We start from the raw sequence: 16,215 nt of genomic DNA on the forward strand, positions 1-16,215 counted from the left end.
AAAACCAAGAATATTTGTTTTATTTCTGGTCAAAATGTCATCTCTAGTCAAAACAAATCTCATTATACTTAAAATAAGACTCATCACATGAAAAAGCAGCTTGTTTTTAGACACTTTTTACTTCTTTCAAGCAAATTTTCACTCAAGTTTTTCTGTCTTATTACAAGCACAAAATACTTGCTTTCACTGGCAGATTTTTCGACTTATTTCAATTGAAAATTTGTTTGAAACAAGTGAAAATATCTAAAAACAAGTTAATTTTTAGGTGATGAGAAAGAGATTAGTTTTGACCAGAAATTAGACATTTTGACAAGAAATAAGAGAAATATTCTTGGAGAGATTTTGAGTTTTTGCAGTGTAAATGGAAAAACATTCTTTAAAATTGGTTTTGATCTGACAACAAATATGATTCATTTTATTTATTGATTTTTATAGAGACAGGGGTTTATTCTCTTTTTTTCCCACATTAAAACTTATCTCCTTCATTTTCAAATATGAAACTTTTTAATGAACATGTAATGGCATACATTTCAATCTTACAAATTCTCATCCGATTGGTGGAGGAGTTGTCAAGCGTGTCGACCTGCTGTGTTCAGGGAGAGTCGAGCTCCCTGAGGATCTGCTGAGCTTTCTGAGCTCGTCTGATTCTCTCCTCGAAGAAGCTCTGCTGGTGCTGATTCCTCTGATCCAGCCTGACCACCCACTGCTCCCTCAGCCTGGAGCCAGAGGGCGGAGGAGAAACAAATTAGAAACAAGAGGAAGAGGCTGCGCTGCTACATTTCTTCTGTCAAGGTGAAAATCAAGTCAAAACACAGTGTTGTACAACACGATGACAAAAAAGACTTAGACCTATCATTGTCATGTAGTGGAAAAGTACAAATTACTTTCAAACAATTTGCAGACAAGCATCTTGAAATTTCAAACAATTTGCAGATTGCTTGCCTCATTCATTTTGAATAGGCTTGCACCCCACTGAGTCCATTTTTTGTTCAGAAAGATAACAGCAGCAAGGCAACAAGGACAGAGGAGACTGTGTTGTACAATACAGACATAGCAAGTTTGAACAGAATGTCTTCTCAATTAGAGCCACTCACTACTGGAATAGTTGACCCACTGATTTATTTAAGAGAGACCATGAATTACTTAAAGGATATTACAACATTTTGGCAAATTCGCCTATTGCCATAATCCCTATTGTTTTAAACCCTATTCGCACGGGATTAGTATTACCTGGGGATGTCTGGTGATTTGTAAATTACCCCCCCACGTCTGTGTTTCTTGCGGTGCATTCGCACGGGATAAGTGAAGTCTGTATTTCTACTCGAATTTACTGACATAAGGCTCCGATATGACGTCAAAGCTGTGCACGTCGTAACATCCGCAGCTGTCACATCCACATCCATGTGCGAAGCAAGTGTAAATAAAATGTCAAAGCAGCAACGTGACTTCGCAACAGTGCAGTTGTCACAATAACGGGCCGTCATGGCATTTGCATTAAGCCTGTTGTATGTCATCCATCTCAATATCCTCCTAACTTTCGCTCTTTTTATGGATCTGAGCTTTTTATGGATCTGAGCTGTTTCTTCAAATTAGTCTCCAGCACCAATACGAGCCCGTGTTTGCACCTAAAACACCTTCGAAAATGCCGCTCATGATTTCCACCGCAGCCTCCATGTTTCAACCCGTAGCTACAGTATGGTTTCAACCGGGGAAGAACAAAAAAATGCCCCTCAATTACTGAGATGCAGATTGGCATGGGACTAGTTTTACCACGGGGCGTCGGTCTTTGGTGAAATATAGTAGGTCATTTGCGGGGGAATTTTTACTTTACAAATTACTGACATGGTGCATTCGCACGGGATTAAGATCACAGACGTCCTCCGCAACTATTACAAATTACCAGAGGTCCCCAGGTAAAACTAATCCCGTGCGAATAGGGCTTTAGGAGTAGGTTCATTACCTTTAATTGTCGGTGCAAGCTGTTTTTAGATCGGCGGGGCAGAGACACGAGCTGCTCAGCTAACGTAACAGAGGTAAATGGTATTTCCACGTTTACCTCATCAAACTAAATACACAATCCAACAACTCCAAAACACTCTGGTGGTGTCAGGTAGGGGGGAGAACAGGACCCAAATGCAGACAGACTGGATACCAGTTGCAGTTACACAAAAGGGGTTTATTTCTCTCACGAATCCACAGGGAAACACAGGAGCACGGGAAGCAAGGAACACAGGACATGAACGCAGACGATCGGGCAAAAGCCCTATTCGCACGGGATTAGTATTACTTGGGGACGTCTGGTGATTTGTAAATTACCCCCCCACGTCTGTGTTTCTTGTGGTGCATTCGCACGGGATAAAGTTAAGTCTGTATTTAACTCGAATTTACTGACATAAGGCTCCGATATGACGTCAAAGCTGTGCACGTCGTAACATCCGCAGCTGTCACATCCACATCCATGTGCGAAGCAAGTGTAAATAAAATGTCAAAGCAGCAACGTGACTTCGCAACAGTGCAGTTGTCACAATAACGGGCCGTCATGGCATTTGCATTAAGCCTGTTGTATGTCATCCATCTCAATATCCTCCTAACTTTCGCTCTTTTTATGGATCTGAGCTTTTTATGGATCTGAGCTGTTTATTCAAATTAGTCTCCAGCACCAATACGAGCCCGTGTTTGCACCTAAAACACCTTCGAAAATGCCGCTCATGATTTCCACCGCAGCCTCCATGTTTCAACCCGTAGCTACAGTATGGTTTCAACCGGGGAAGAACAAAAAAATGCCCCTCAATTACTGAGATGCAGATTGGCACGGGACTAGTTTTACCACGGGGCGTCGGTCTTTGGTGAAATATAGTAGGTCATTTGCGGGGGAATTTTTACTTTACAAATTACTGACATGGTGCATTCGCACGGGATTAAGATCACAGACGTCCTCCGCAACTATTACAAATTACCAGAGGTCCCCAGGTAAAACTAATCCCGTGCGAATAGGGCTTTAGGAGTAGGTTCATTACCTTTAATTGTCGGTGCAAGCTGTTTTTAGATCGGCGGGGCAGAGACACGAGCTGCTCAGCTAACGTAACAGAGGTAAATGGTATTTCCACGTTTACCTCATCAAACTAAATACACAATCCAACAACTCCAAAACACTCTGGTGGTGTCAGGTAGGGGGGAGAACAGGACCCAAATGCAGACAGACTGGATACCAGTTGCAGTTACACAAAAGGGGTTTATTTCTCTCACGAATCCACAGGGAAACACAGGAGCACGGGAAGCAAGGAACACAGGACATGAACGCAGACGATCGGGCAAAAGCCCTATTCGCACGGGATTAGTATTACTTGGGGACGTCTGGTGATTTGTAAATTACCCCCCCACGTCTGTGTTTCTTGTGGTGCATTCGCACGGGATAAAGTTAAGTCTGTATTTAACTCGAATTTACTGACATAAGGCTCCGATATGACGTCAAAGCTGTGCACGTCGTAACATCCGCAGCTGTCACATCCACATCCATGTGCGAAGCAAGTGTAAATAAAATGTCAAAGCAGCAACGTGACTTCGCAACAGTGCAGTTGTCACAATAACGGGCCGTCATGGCATTTGCATTAAGCCTGTTGTATGTCATCCATCTCAATATCCTCCTAACTTTCGCTCTTTTTATGGATCTGAGCTTTTTATGGATCTGAGCTGTTTATTCAAATTAGTCTCCAGCACCAATACGAGCCCGTGTTTGCACCTAAAACACCTTCGAAAATGCCGCTCATGATTTCCACCGCAGCCTCCATGTTTCAACCCGTAGCTACAGTATGGTTTCAACCGGGGAAGAACAAAAAAATGCCCCTCAATTACTGAGATGCAGATTCGCACGGGACTTTTTACCACGGGGCGTCGGTCTTTGGTGAAATATAGTAGGTAATTTGCGGGGGAATTTTTACTTTACAAATTACTGACATGGTGCATTCGCACGGGATTAAGATCACAGACGTACTCCGCAATTATTACAAATTACCTGAGGTCCCCAGGTAAAACTAATCCCGTGCGAATAGGGCTTTAGGAGTAGGTTCATTACCTTTAATTGTCGGTGCAAGCTGTTTTTAGATCGGCGGGGCAGAGACACGAGCTGCTCAGCTAACGTAACAGAGGTAAATGGTATTTCCACGTTTACCTCATCAAACTAAATACACAATCCAACAACTCCAAAACACTCTGGTGGTGTCAGGTAGGGGGGAGAACAGGACCCAAATGCAGACAGACTGGATACCAGTTGCAGTTACACAAAAGGGGTTTATTTCTCTCACGAATCCACAGGGAAACACAGGAACACGGGAAGCAAGGAACACAGGACATGAACGCAGACGATCGGACAAAGACAAAGGGAGACACTGAGTTGAAATACATGAGAGAACGAGACACAGGTGGTGCAGTTAACACAGGTGAGACACATTAGGTAATCAGGAGCAGGGAGCAGACAGGAAGACAGGACAAGGACTTCAAACTAAAACAGGAAATAGTAACACAACGGGGAACGAAAGACACAGGAAAACACAGAACTTCAAAATAAAACAGGAACTAAACTAAACAGGGGAACACAGAGAACGTGACAGGTGGACAAGTTGTGACTTATCGCCCTGCGATTGCCCGTGGCCCTAATTATGCAACAGTACGACACACAAAGCAAATAGCGTTGTGGAGTTGTTGGATTGTGTATTTGATGAGTTTGATGAGGGAAACCAAGAAATCCCATGAGCCTCTGTAGTGTAGCCCTGAGCAGCTCACGGCTCTGCTCCGTCATTCTAAAAATAGCTTGCACCAACAAATAAAGGTAATGAACCTACTCTTATGACTAAAGGGATTATGGCAATGGGCCAATTTGCCAAAATGTTGAACAATTCCTTTAAAACACAGCTGTTTCTGGTAACATATTCACCTGTACATCATTTGAGCCACTATTTCTACTGTAATTGTGGTCTTAACTTTGTTTGTTGACTGTTGGCAAAATGAGATGATTCATCTCAAGGTGTTTATCCTAAGAAAATAAGCTTCTATCAATCAATCAGCCAGCCAATGATTAAACCCATCATTTGTTTCAGTCAGACCACTAGCATGGCTCTAACCAGTTGATCCCCTTCATTTATGTTATTAATTTATTTATTGAACAAGGACAGTGCACATTGAACAACATATCAGTTTCAACATCTATGTTGGAGTTGTTGGATTGTGTATTTGATGAGAGAAACCAAGAAATCCCATGAGCCTTCGTAGTTTAGCTCTGAGCAGCTCACGGCTCTGCTCAGCTGACAAATAAAGGAAACGAACCTACTGCTATGACTATAGGGATTATGGCAATGGGCCAATTTGCCAAAATGTTGAACTATCCCCTTAAGAGGATAATCAAAATGAATATGTTTAAACTGAAGACGGTGATTGTATTCATTGTGTTTCTACACACAGTGGAGGCCAGTTAAGAGGGCGTTATGCAGTAAGCAACGATTAGTACTGCAGGAGCAGGCAAGGACAAACTGTGAAGGATTGTTGATGCTGTGCGGAGCAGTTAGAGGTTAGCTTTAGATTTTGTCTTGAGCCATAGATGAGCAGAGGTTTTGACAGAGTGTCAGGGGCCAGTATTTACCCTAACACCATAACTCTTGGGCTTAAATTAATCATGCAGACATTCAGTGAAATTTGATCTGCAGGCATCGCTGTCAGGGATAATTGTGTTATGAGGGGGGAAAAAGGAACAGCATATGTGTGTGTGTGTGTCTGTGTGTGTGTGTGTGTCAGGCTGAGTTACTGTGACAGGATTAATATTGTGTCTGTGTTAGCGGGCGTTTGTCTGTCAGCACACTCCGTCATGTGTCTCTTAATCTGCCCGTCTGTCCTCAGATATTCACACTGATCTCCAGGATTCAGATGTATAGCTGAGTTGGCTCTAATCAACATTCTCAGGCTACTATGTGATGACAGACGCACAGACTGCGAACACGGCCGAGGCGTTTTCAAAACTAATCAACTCGTGATGCACAGAGAGATATGGGAACTGCAGGAAGCCGTGGAGTTGATTATTAATGCTCTTTGGCCTGACGCACAACTTCATCCCACTTTAGGAAATCGTGTCGGTCCAAACTTTCCTCGCTGTCTGAGAACTTCATTTTGAACTTCAGAGGAAAAGTTTCTAAAATATCAAAAATGTCAGACTGAATCTGGACGCTATGGCTACAGTGAAGAGGTGGAATGATATGAAGGAGAGTATGAGATGATGCTGTCAGACAGAGAGGAGCAGGGCACAATGAAAATAAATTAAATGATATCAGTGTTTGTGTGCATGTGTGTGCTATACTGCCCTACAAAGGCAAAGTGCAGTACCAGTATCTGGTAGAATTTGATATTGGTACTGCTAAAATTTCCAGAGTTAAAGCAGAAGTAAGCGATCCGGTCGTTTTGGCTAATGCTGCGTTCCAGGCAGGCTTTTGAAACCGTAAGTTACAGCTTCAAGTCACGACTTACGACTTTGTAGCGTTCCAGGCAACCCGCAACTCGCGTTTCTCCGACCTGTTGCCTGTGAAACAACGGCCACTCGTAACTTCCGACCTGTGAACTCGTACCAGATCGAACTGGTACGACTTCACAGGTCGGAAAATCACGAGTTACGGGTTGCCTTGAACGCACCATAACGTCTTGTCAGCCGATGGAGTTAGCAGCCCCCGCCCTCGTCATAGATCTATTGGTCCTCGTCCCTACGTCACCACATTCACGCGCATCCCTTGGCTGCACACACAGCCCTTCATGCCGTTCTCTCCCCTCATTGGATAAAAATTGTAGGATACAAGAAAAGTTTTCTCCTCGGCTCAGAGCAGAGCAGAGTGACTAACAGACCCGTGTTTCGGTCCAAACACTCTATATAAGTGATTGCTGTCGGAAGATATAACCAATAAAGACTTATATTAACACAAAAATATCGCTTACTTCTGCTTTAATGGGCTTTTTATTTTGCTGTCCATCCAAAAAAGCACCGTGATACCAAGGCAAAGTGCAGTCTCTGCAAAGAGTACTGTTAGGGATATCACGATTATTATGCATTAATTAATTTCACAACACTATGTGTGAATGTGTAAAATCAAATATAGTCAATATATATTTTGTTTACACAAAATATTAATATGTGACCAGGGGAAATGTTTGAAATATTCAGGTCATGAATTGTTATCTATACCAAATGTTTGAGTTTATTTTAATCGTTTTTTGTTTGGTTTTGCTTTTTTTTTTTTTTAATTAAAAATGACATGCTAACATTTAAATTCCTACCAATTCAATGTTACGTTCTGTATCTGTGCATTTACCTTTATTTTTGCGCACATCTGCCGATACGGTTCCAACATCATCTTTTTGTGAAAGTAACGGTATTTAGGAATCTTTACGATCAATTAATTGTGGCGCTTAATGCCACGATTAATTGTGAAAACAAGTAATCGTGACATCCTGTACTCCCCACATTCTATATAATAATATACTCTATGATTCCATTGGCGTAAAACCAAGGCAAAGTGCCGTATCTGTAGCTAATACCAAGCCAAAGTGCAGTATCTGCCAGAAAATGGTCAAAATTGGTCAGAAAGACAAACTACAAAATACATTTAATTCAGTCCACCTTTATCTAATCAATTATAAACTTAGTAGTTATTCATAATTTGATGCTTTAACCTGACAGTGAAAAACATAAAAAGCTGTTTTTCTCAGTTTGGCATTTTTACACACTGCAAAAACTCAAAATCTTACCAAGAATATTGTCTTATTTCTAGTCAAAAACATATCTCATTATAATAAGACTAATCACATTAAAAGCAGCTTGTTTTTAGACACCTTTTACTCCTTTCAAGCATATTTTCACTTGAAATAAGTAGAAAAATCTGATAGTGGAACAAGTTTTTCTTCCTTATTACAAGCACACAAAAAAACGTCTACTTATTTCAAGTGAAAATTAGTTTGAAACAAATGAAAATGATCTAAAACAAGTTCATTTTTAGGTTATGAGTCTTATTTTAAGTGGAAAGAGATTAGTTTTTATGAGAAATTAGACATTTTCACAAGAAATAAGACAAATATTCTTGGAAAGATTTTGAGTTTTTGCAGTGCAGATACTGCACTTTGCCTTTGTAGGGCAGTATAAAGCTGCACTTGGGGAGAAGTGATGATTATATTTCACATCAGTGCACCAGCGTCTTGACCTCCATGACTACGCCTATAGGGACTGTAAAGGACAAAACTTTCACCGTTGTTCTCTAAGAAACTACAAATATGGATCAGAGCATTTAAAAGCACAGTGTAACGTTGTCCTGCCGACCGTGCCAGAGCGCTGCTCCTCGCACGCTTCTCCTCCTCATCCATCTGCCCACTGTGTTGAACGACCCTCTGCTCCCAGAACGACCTCAGCTTCTGTTTGTCATGGATCCGAGCTGCGTTCATCACCTAACAACAGGGAACACGCAGCGGTCGCTCAGGACTGGAAAGTGTCTGCTTCTTTTTTTATGTCAGGTCAATGAGAGCGATGTCTTTTCCATGATGCATAACTGAGATCATCTGTTACATTATCACTGCAAATCCTGATACATGAATCCTGTATGGTCACTTACCGTTGTTCTTAGACTTTCTGTCTTCCTTCTCTTCTTCCTTCGTCTTGCTTTATTCCTTTATCAATGTTTCCTCATGCCTCTTCTTTTTCACACCTCTTCGTCTTTGTCTCTCTACTTCTCCTTTCTCTTTTTATTTCCTCTTTTAACTCCTCCCTCCTCCTCCCCCCACCGCCATATCATCATCCAAATCATTCCCCTGGGCCTTGTTTTCCTCTTTCCCCCCCCTTAGCAGAAGAGTAGTCTATTTGTTGCTTTAATTGCTTAATGACTTGTGGTTTATTCTTACAGAATAGTCCTGATAAAGTGATGGCATCTGCTTTGTCGGTCACGTGATGCTTGATGATACATATGTGTGATGACAGACAGGGAAATGACCCTAAAGAGATGCTACTGTGTTCCATGGTGGAAAAAGATGATCTAGGTTGACCCATACAAAGAGACAGACAGAGAGACACGGGTGTGTACTGATGATGTTTTGGAGTAGGATCATTCTTTAAACTTTCTGTATCACACACACACTCACACATATACACACACATTCACACACAGCACTGTGTAGACACAAATGTCACTCGGCTTAACCAAATGGCACCAGGATCTTAACACAGCTTACTTGTCTCTAGCTCTATCTCTCTATCCCTCTCGCTCTGTGTGTGTGTAGCAGAACCTTCATTACTGATCTTCTCTATTTCCCAGAAATCAGCTTAGCTCTTTAGGATTGAATGTAGTAATTGATGATAAATGATGAACAACAGTCATTACCTTTTTGTCCGGGTGTTGAATGGCAGTTGGGCAGAGGAACTTGTGAAGTGCTCTGTTCTGCATTGCAGCAACATTCTCACCTGTCAGAATGTTGTAGAGCAATGGTTCTCAAAGTGGGGTTCGGGGACCCCCAGGGGTCCTTGAGAGGGTTCAAGGGGGTCCCCAACTTTTTCTTGAGTTTTTACCACACAGAACTTTTTTTCTTTTCTTTTTTTGAGACATTTTTGACACTTTATTCCTTTTTCTTTTTTTTCAAATTTTACCACTTTTTCTGGAATGTTTTTTTTTTAGTTTTTGAGAAATTTTACCAGTTTCTTCTAGAATTTAAAAAAAAACTTTTTCGAGAAATTATCTAAAAAATATTTTTGATTGTTTTTAAATATATTTCACCCCTTTTTCTAGCAAATTTTTAACTTTTTCTTCTTTCTTGATTTAAAAAAAAAACTTTTTTCTAGAAATGTTTAAACGTTTTTGAAGAAATTGTACCACTAACCCTAATCCCCACTGTCCAACAGGGGTCCATGGTCTAATTTGTGTCAATTGAGGGGTCCTTGTTGTAAAAAAAAAAGTTTAAAAACCACTGTTGTAGAGAGGGTTAGTGCTCCCTGTAGTCTTCCTCTTCCTGCCCATTCCTGATACACACCACAATAGCTGTGTCATCAGAGTATTTCTAGAAGTGGTAAGACTCAGAGTTGTATTTAAAGTCAGCTCAGCTGTATACAGAGTGATCAGGAACGGAGCCAGAACAGCCCCCTGTGGAGCCCCAGTGCTGCTCAGCACTCTGACTCACAGTTACCCAGCCTGATGTACTGTGGTTGTCTTATGAGGCAATACAGAAGATGTGAAGCAGGGATTCAGGAGTGAAGCAGACAAGACAATGCAACCAACATGAAAAAAGCCACTATGTCTGCCAAAACATGGCTGCCTTGGCCATCGTCTAAATGGCATTTACTCAGCTGTACAAGCATGAAGGCACCTTGTAAGGGGATTCAGAGGCTCATGGCATTTAATGCAAAAAGACTGTGACATTCACACATTGGGATGCTAAATTCTAAAACTACACAGTCATCTTTAAATCATGGAGCACATCAGGAAGGAAGGAGGAGGAAGATGACGCCCAAACAAAACAAATGATAAATGTAATGAATGATGGATGATCTGTGACATATTTACTCTTCCGCGAAAGCCAAGAGGGTGATTGACATTGCACACCTCAGTGATCCCCATTTCAAGTGTGTCTTTTCTCAAAACAGGAGTGAAACCATCATTTCCACTGTAAAGGGAGTTGTGAACCTGACAAAGACAGACAGTCAGTACTGGTCAAGAGCAAGGAAACAGCACCTCATCCACCACAGCCACTCCACTGTGTTTACCTCTCTCAAGAACTGCCTTTTTTCATCTGCGTAACATTTCCAAAATCAGATCCCTTCTATCTCTAAAGGACGACAACTGTAACTCTTTACTGTCGGGTTGTCCGAGTAAGTTACTAAGGACACTCCAATTAGTTCAAAACACTGCTGCCCGTGTCCTGACTGGGACGAGAAAAAGAGACCATATATCTCCTGTCTTGGCTTCTCTACACTGGCTTCCAGTAACTGCTAGAAGTTCTCCTCCTAACATACTGTATAAACTACATGGTCAGGCACCCTCATATCTTGAGGACCTTATAGTTCCCTACCACCCAAATAAGACTCTGCAATCCCAAAATGCAGGCTTGCTGGCTGTGCCTAGAGTATTAAAAAGCAGTATGGGAGGCAGGGCTTTTTGCCATCGGGCCCCACTTCTCTGGAATCAACTTCCAATTCAAATTTGTGGGGCAGATACTCTCTCTATTTTCAAAAATCGACTTAAAACATTCCTTTTGAATAGAGCATATAATTAGAGATCTGAGTATGGCATCTTTTTATCTTTTTTATTTTTTCCTAAAATGTATTTGTTTTTAACTTGGCCTAATTTTATTCGTATGATTGTTTTTGTTTTATCACTGCTATTGTTTTATTGTCACTGTGTATTATTACTGTCTGATTGTTGATTTATACTGTTTTTAATTGTTGATGATTTGTTTAAAGCACCTTGAGATGCATTTCATGTATGAAAGGCGCAATATAAATAAAATTATTATAATTATTATTATTATTATTATTATTAACTGGTCTAGAGCCTCAGTCTGTTTGGGCAGCAAGGTTGCACACTGTTATGGGAGCCAGCTTGGCTCCAAGGTAGTTCAAGTTCTACTGGTCAACTGCCTCAGTGAGTCAAACAGACAATTCAGAAACACCTATTGTAGTTCTATAGGCTGAAGTCATTGTGACAATGCCACATGTGACCGCTGTTGTTGGTTCGGACTTGCCCTAGGTGAGATCAAACCTGCGGTCTCCTGCAGCGTAGGTGACAATGCTAACCGTTTCGCCAAGAGGTTGGCAACCGCTTGGCAGGCGGGTTAGCACGTCTTTTATGGGTGAGTGAGTTTTTACTTCCAGTGCCGCTAACCGCCACAACCTGTCACTTCTCCTTACTGGTACCTCGTGATTGTGGCACACCCGAGGACCTCAGTTACACATATAATAAAGGCATTTTATCAATTTAAAGAAAGTGCCTTAAAAAGGCTTTAAAGCAGAAGTAAGCGATCCGGTGGTTTTGGCTAACTTCTTGTCAGCAGATGGAGTTAGCAGTCCCCACCCTCGTCCCTACGTCACCACATTCACGCGCATCCCTTGGCTGCACACACAGAGAGGACCGCCCCTTTATGCCGTTCTCTCTCCTCATTGGATAAAGGTTGTAGGATACAAGGAAAGTTTTCTCCTCGGCTTACAGCAGAGCAGAGTGACTGACAGACCCGTGTTTCAGACCAAACACTCTATATAAGTGATTGCTGTCGGAAGATAGAACTATTTAAGACTTATATTAACACAAACATTCAGCTTACTTCTGCTTTAACCACAGTGTGGAAGGACCTGCAGCTGCAGTTGGAGATGCCACATGCGAAGCTGCATCTTATTAGTGTGAGAGAGAACAGGTGAGGTTGTGTGAATTCCACATCAGTGATGGTTTTCACACCACTGGTGCTGCTTTGCTGCTATTTCTTCTTTCTTTCTGAAGTCCTCTTTGCATTGTCCTCCCTCCCTCCTTTGTCCTCCCTTGTATGAAAGGGGTAGTTCAGTTTTTTGAAGTGGGGTTGTATGAGATACAAATGGCCATTAAGTACCCTAGATGCAGTAGAAAGGTCTCTGCCCCCCCCCCCCCCCCCCACTAAGAAACACCGGTGCATCAAGCTGCACCGAGACACAGGCAGTACACTGTTGTCAATGAGGGATGATTAATCATCTTATTTTCACCACCTACAAGAAGTCCCGTCTCAAAATAATACACTAGTTTGAGAGTACCATCTAATGTAAAAAATGTATAATGCATCAGCTGGTTGGAAAAATGTTTGTTAATCTGGAACTAACTAACTCACTCAGTACTCCTCTGTACTCCTCCACACAGGCAGGCTCCGTGACGTGCTGTATCACTCCACTGTTCAGCTGTTTGGATTAGCGGTGCGTGTCAAGGGGCATTGACAACAGTGTACTGCCTGTGTCTCAGTGCAGTGCGATGTTCTGGTGTTTCTCAGTGGGGGAGAGCAGAGACCTTTCTACTGCATCTAGTGTACTTTGTAGCTCATACAACCCCACTTCAAAAAAGTTGAACTATCCCTTTAAGTTCCTTTTGCAATCACCTGCTGGTGATACAGTCCATTATTTACCAGATTTTTCACTTTTTCCAGATTGAAATGTACAACAGAACACTCCAATCTGGACAGCAGTACCTTTCAATTCAAAATTAGTTAAATGTCTGCAAACTAATAAAACACTTGCATGTTACTGGGTATAGTGTCACTGCAGTTTGTCTTGGTGAGGAGCCCTTGGTGTCACTTTTTTTTAGTGCAGTAAGCAGGGACAATCACTCTAAGACTGCAAGGGAAGCTCTGCTTCCGCTAAACTGTCAAACAATAAATGGTCAAATATGAACTGTTGTGTTTACATTTCATTGACTAAAGATGCATTACGTTGAACTAGACGAGTTTGTTCAGAATCAGCTTCTTATCGCAGGACGACTGGGGTGATTTTCTTCTCATACATTCCTGTACATTACGGCATTAAACCTGTTGAAGCTCAGGGTTCATGGACTTCAATGGAGCTGCAGAGAAACTCAATGGTCAATGGGTAAATGTTGCAATGTGGTCCCTCCCACAGAAGCTCAGCATCACTGGGAGTGAATGGAGCAGTGGGCGGAGCCTGGACTCTGAGCTTCTGCTTGATGATTGGAGATTCTGTCTAAATACTGAATCCTTTTTGATTGATAGCGATTTTGAAACATACACTGTATAGCTCAGTGGGTTGAGCACTTATAGTCCTCGCTGCAGCCGGCCCCAGTTTGAATCCCACATCTGGTGGCCCTTTTCTGCATGTCATTCCCCCTCTCTCTGCCTCCCCATTTCCTGTCTCTCTCAACTATCCTATCATTGGTTGAGTTCAGTCCCATTAAGGATGTTGCAGGTGAAGTCGAGAGACAAACTGCAGCTCATTTCCTGGTATTTGTTGGGCGATACAGCCAATTTCCAATGTAGCCTACATATCATGCACTGTAAATAAAACAGTGTTAGGCTATTGCATTTCCTTGTTTCAGTTTATGATGTATAATTCTCACATTTCCTTGTTTGAGTTTGATATAGTAAACAGTATAGTAGTATACTATATATATAGTTTATATATTCACTCATTCACACTGTAGGCTAATTTGGTCGATGTATGATGCAGGCTAAAAATCAGCTTCCTCTTTGAAAGCCCAGTAGCCCACCACTGCCCTATAGCATCATTTTTCACTAGTGTAAAATCCCATTGCTCTCTGCATTGTTTGCTGTTGACAACCCACACTGTGATACAGCTAATTGGAAAGGTCAAGTATGTTTTTGGAGAAAATTAAAGTGACCCATATATGTGTGTGTGTGTTTGTGTATGTGGGGGGAGGGGGGCGTTTAGCCCGGTGATAGCTGGGTAAACAGTGCGTCCATGTGAGCGTGCATGTGTGTGTGCATGACTGACAATCCAAATTAAATCTTAATGTGTGATGTCTTGCAGCTACTGACAAAAGCCCTTGACAGGCGAGTCAGATGGAAGGCATTGCAAAACTTTGATATCATATCACACACAGACACACACGCACGCATGCACACACACACACACACACACACACACACACACACACACACACCAATGACTTTTATTCAAATCCATTTAAACAGCTGGGCAACATTCCCTGTTGGAATTAAAGCAGCTGACAGAAGCATGTCTGTTTGTGTACATTAATAAACCTGGATATTAATAAAACGATTACACTGTGATACTCTGCATAAAATCACCACAGACATGTTGGATTCCCTGTTTCAACAAACAGAGCTCACATCAGTTGCAAAACATTTCTATGGTAACATCTAAGAGCAGACTATATTCAGACATCTGCGGAAATGTTGTAAACCTCCTGCAGCGCATTGTTCAGTTCTCTGATATCAACTTGACATTTTTGATAAATGAAAAGTCTCTCTCTGTTATCTGGTGGGAAACTCCATTCTATCCTCATGTATCATAGTACACTTACCACCAATGAATGAACAGTGAGCTAAGAACTCACTCTGTATCATCTTGTTATCTGCTCCAGGTTCTAACTCAGGAGTAAATGACACACAGGTAAATTGAGATTAAAGGGATAGTAGCATTTTTTTTAAAGTGGGGTTGTATGATCTACAAATAGCCCCTAAGTACTTTAATTGCAGTAGAAGACTCTCTGCACTCCTCCCGTTAGCAACGCCAGCCCATAACCCTGCCCAGAGATTTACAACATACAGTGTTGTGAACAGACCCAAAGAAACGGCCTATTTTCGCGGCCTAAAAGAGGTTTTACCTGGAAAAAAAAAATACACAGTTCCATTGTTCACTATAATATAATTTTTTCCAGCCCCTCAAAGTGCAGGAAAAACGCAGTTTTTATTTGGACCTAACCAACTGCTGATCGGCGGGCGCTAACCCTGGGCGGAGGGGTACGTGAGTTGGTTAGCTCCAAATAAAAACTGCGTTTTTCCTGCACTTTAAGGGTCTGGAAAAAATTATATTATAGCGAACAATGGAACTGTGTATATTTTTTCATGTAAAACCTCTTTTAGGCCGCGAAAATAGGCCGTTTCTTTGGGTCTGTTCACAACACTGTATGTTGTAAATCTCTGGGCAGGGCTATGGGCTGGCGTTGCTAACGGGAGAATGCAGAGAGTTTTCTACTGCAATTAAAGTACTTAGGGGCTATTTGTAGATCATACAACCCCACTTTAAAAAAAATGCTACTATCCCTTTAAAGCAAACAATCTTTTATTACAAAAAAAAAAAAAATGGGAAAAAACATTGGTTCACAACAAATTGTCCTTAATGCTGTTTCCTTAATCTTCCTGTCGTGATCTCATTAATTTATTTGTCCTGAAGCAAGGGTGTAACTTTGGGTGTGATGTCAGCAGTGGCGGCTGGCCAATGGAGGGCGCTAGGATACCACCCCGCTGACAACACACTCTCAGTTCTCTAGCTCATTGGTTCCCAACCTGGGGTCTTGGCCCCACTCAAGGGGGCGTCCGAGATTTCAGGGGGTCCACAGAGCTTTGTCTGTTCTTGGACAGAAAGATAAAATAAAAATAAAATGAAATAAAATAAAACAAAATAAGATAGATAGAATGGAATAAAAAGAATCAGATTAAAAATAGTTAAATTAATATTAATAGTTCAATATTTTGGCAAATTCACCT

General features: G+C 41.6%; 1 protein-coding gene across 1 annotated transcript in view; it reads right to left on the reverse strand.

Moving 5' to 3' along the window:
- Positions 1 to 592: 592 nt before the first annotated feature.
- Positions 593 to 16,215, reverse strand: part of tdgf1 (teratocarcinoma-derived growth factor 1) — a gene marked incomplete at both ends in the record, with an annotated part of 34,308 nt that continues 18,685 nt past the window's right edge. The window contains 2 exons of the mRNA XM_083982948.1: positions 593 to 716; positions 8,342 to 8,466. Coding sequence (XP_083839074.1) covers positions 593 to 716; positions 8,342 to 8,466 — 249 coding nt within the window. The remainder of the gene's footprint in view (positions 717 to 8,341; positions 8,467 to 16,215) is intronic.

This window comes from Trachurus trachurus (genome assembly GCF_905171665.1).
Source record: "Trachurus trachurus genome assembly, chromosome: 12".
NCBI classification, from domain to species: Eukaryota; Metazoa; Chordata; class Actinopteri; order Carangiformes; family Carangidae; genus Trachurus; species Trachurus trachurus.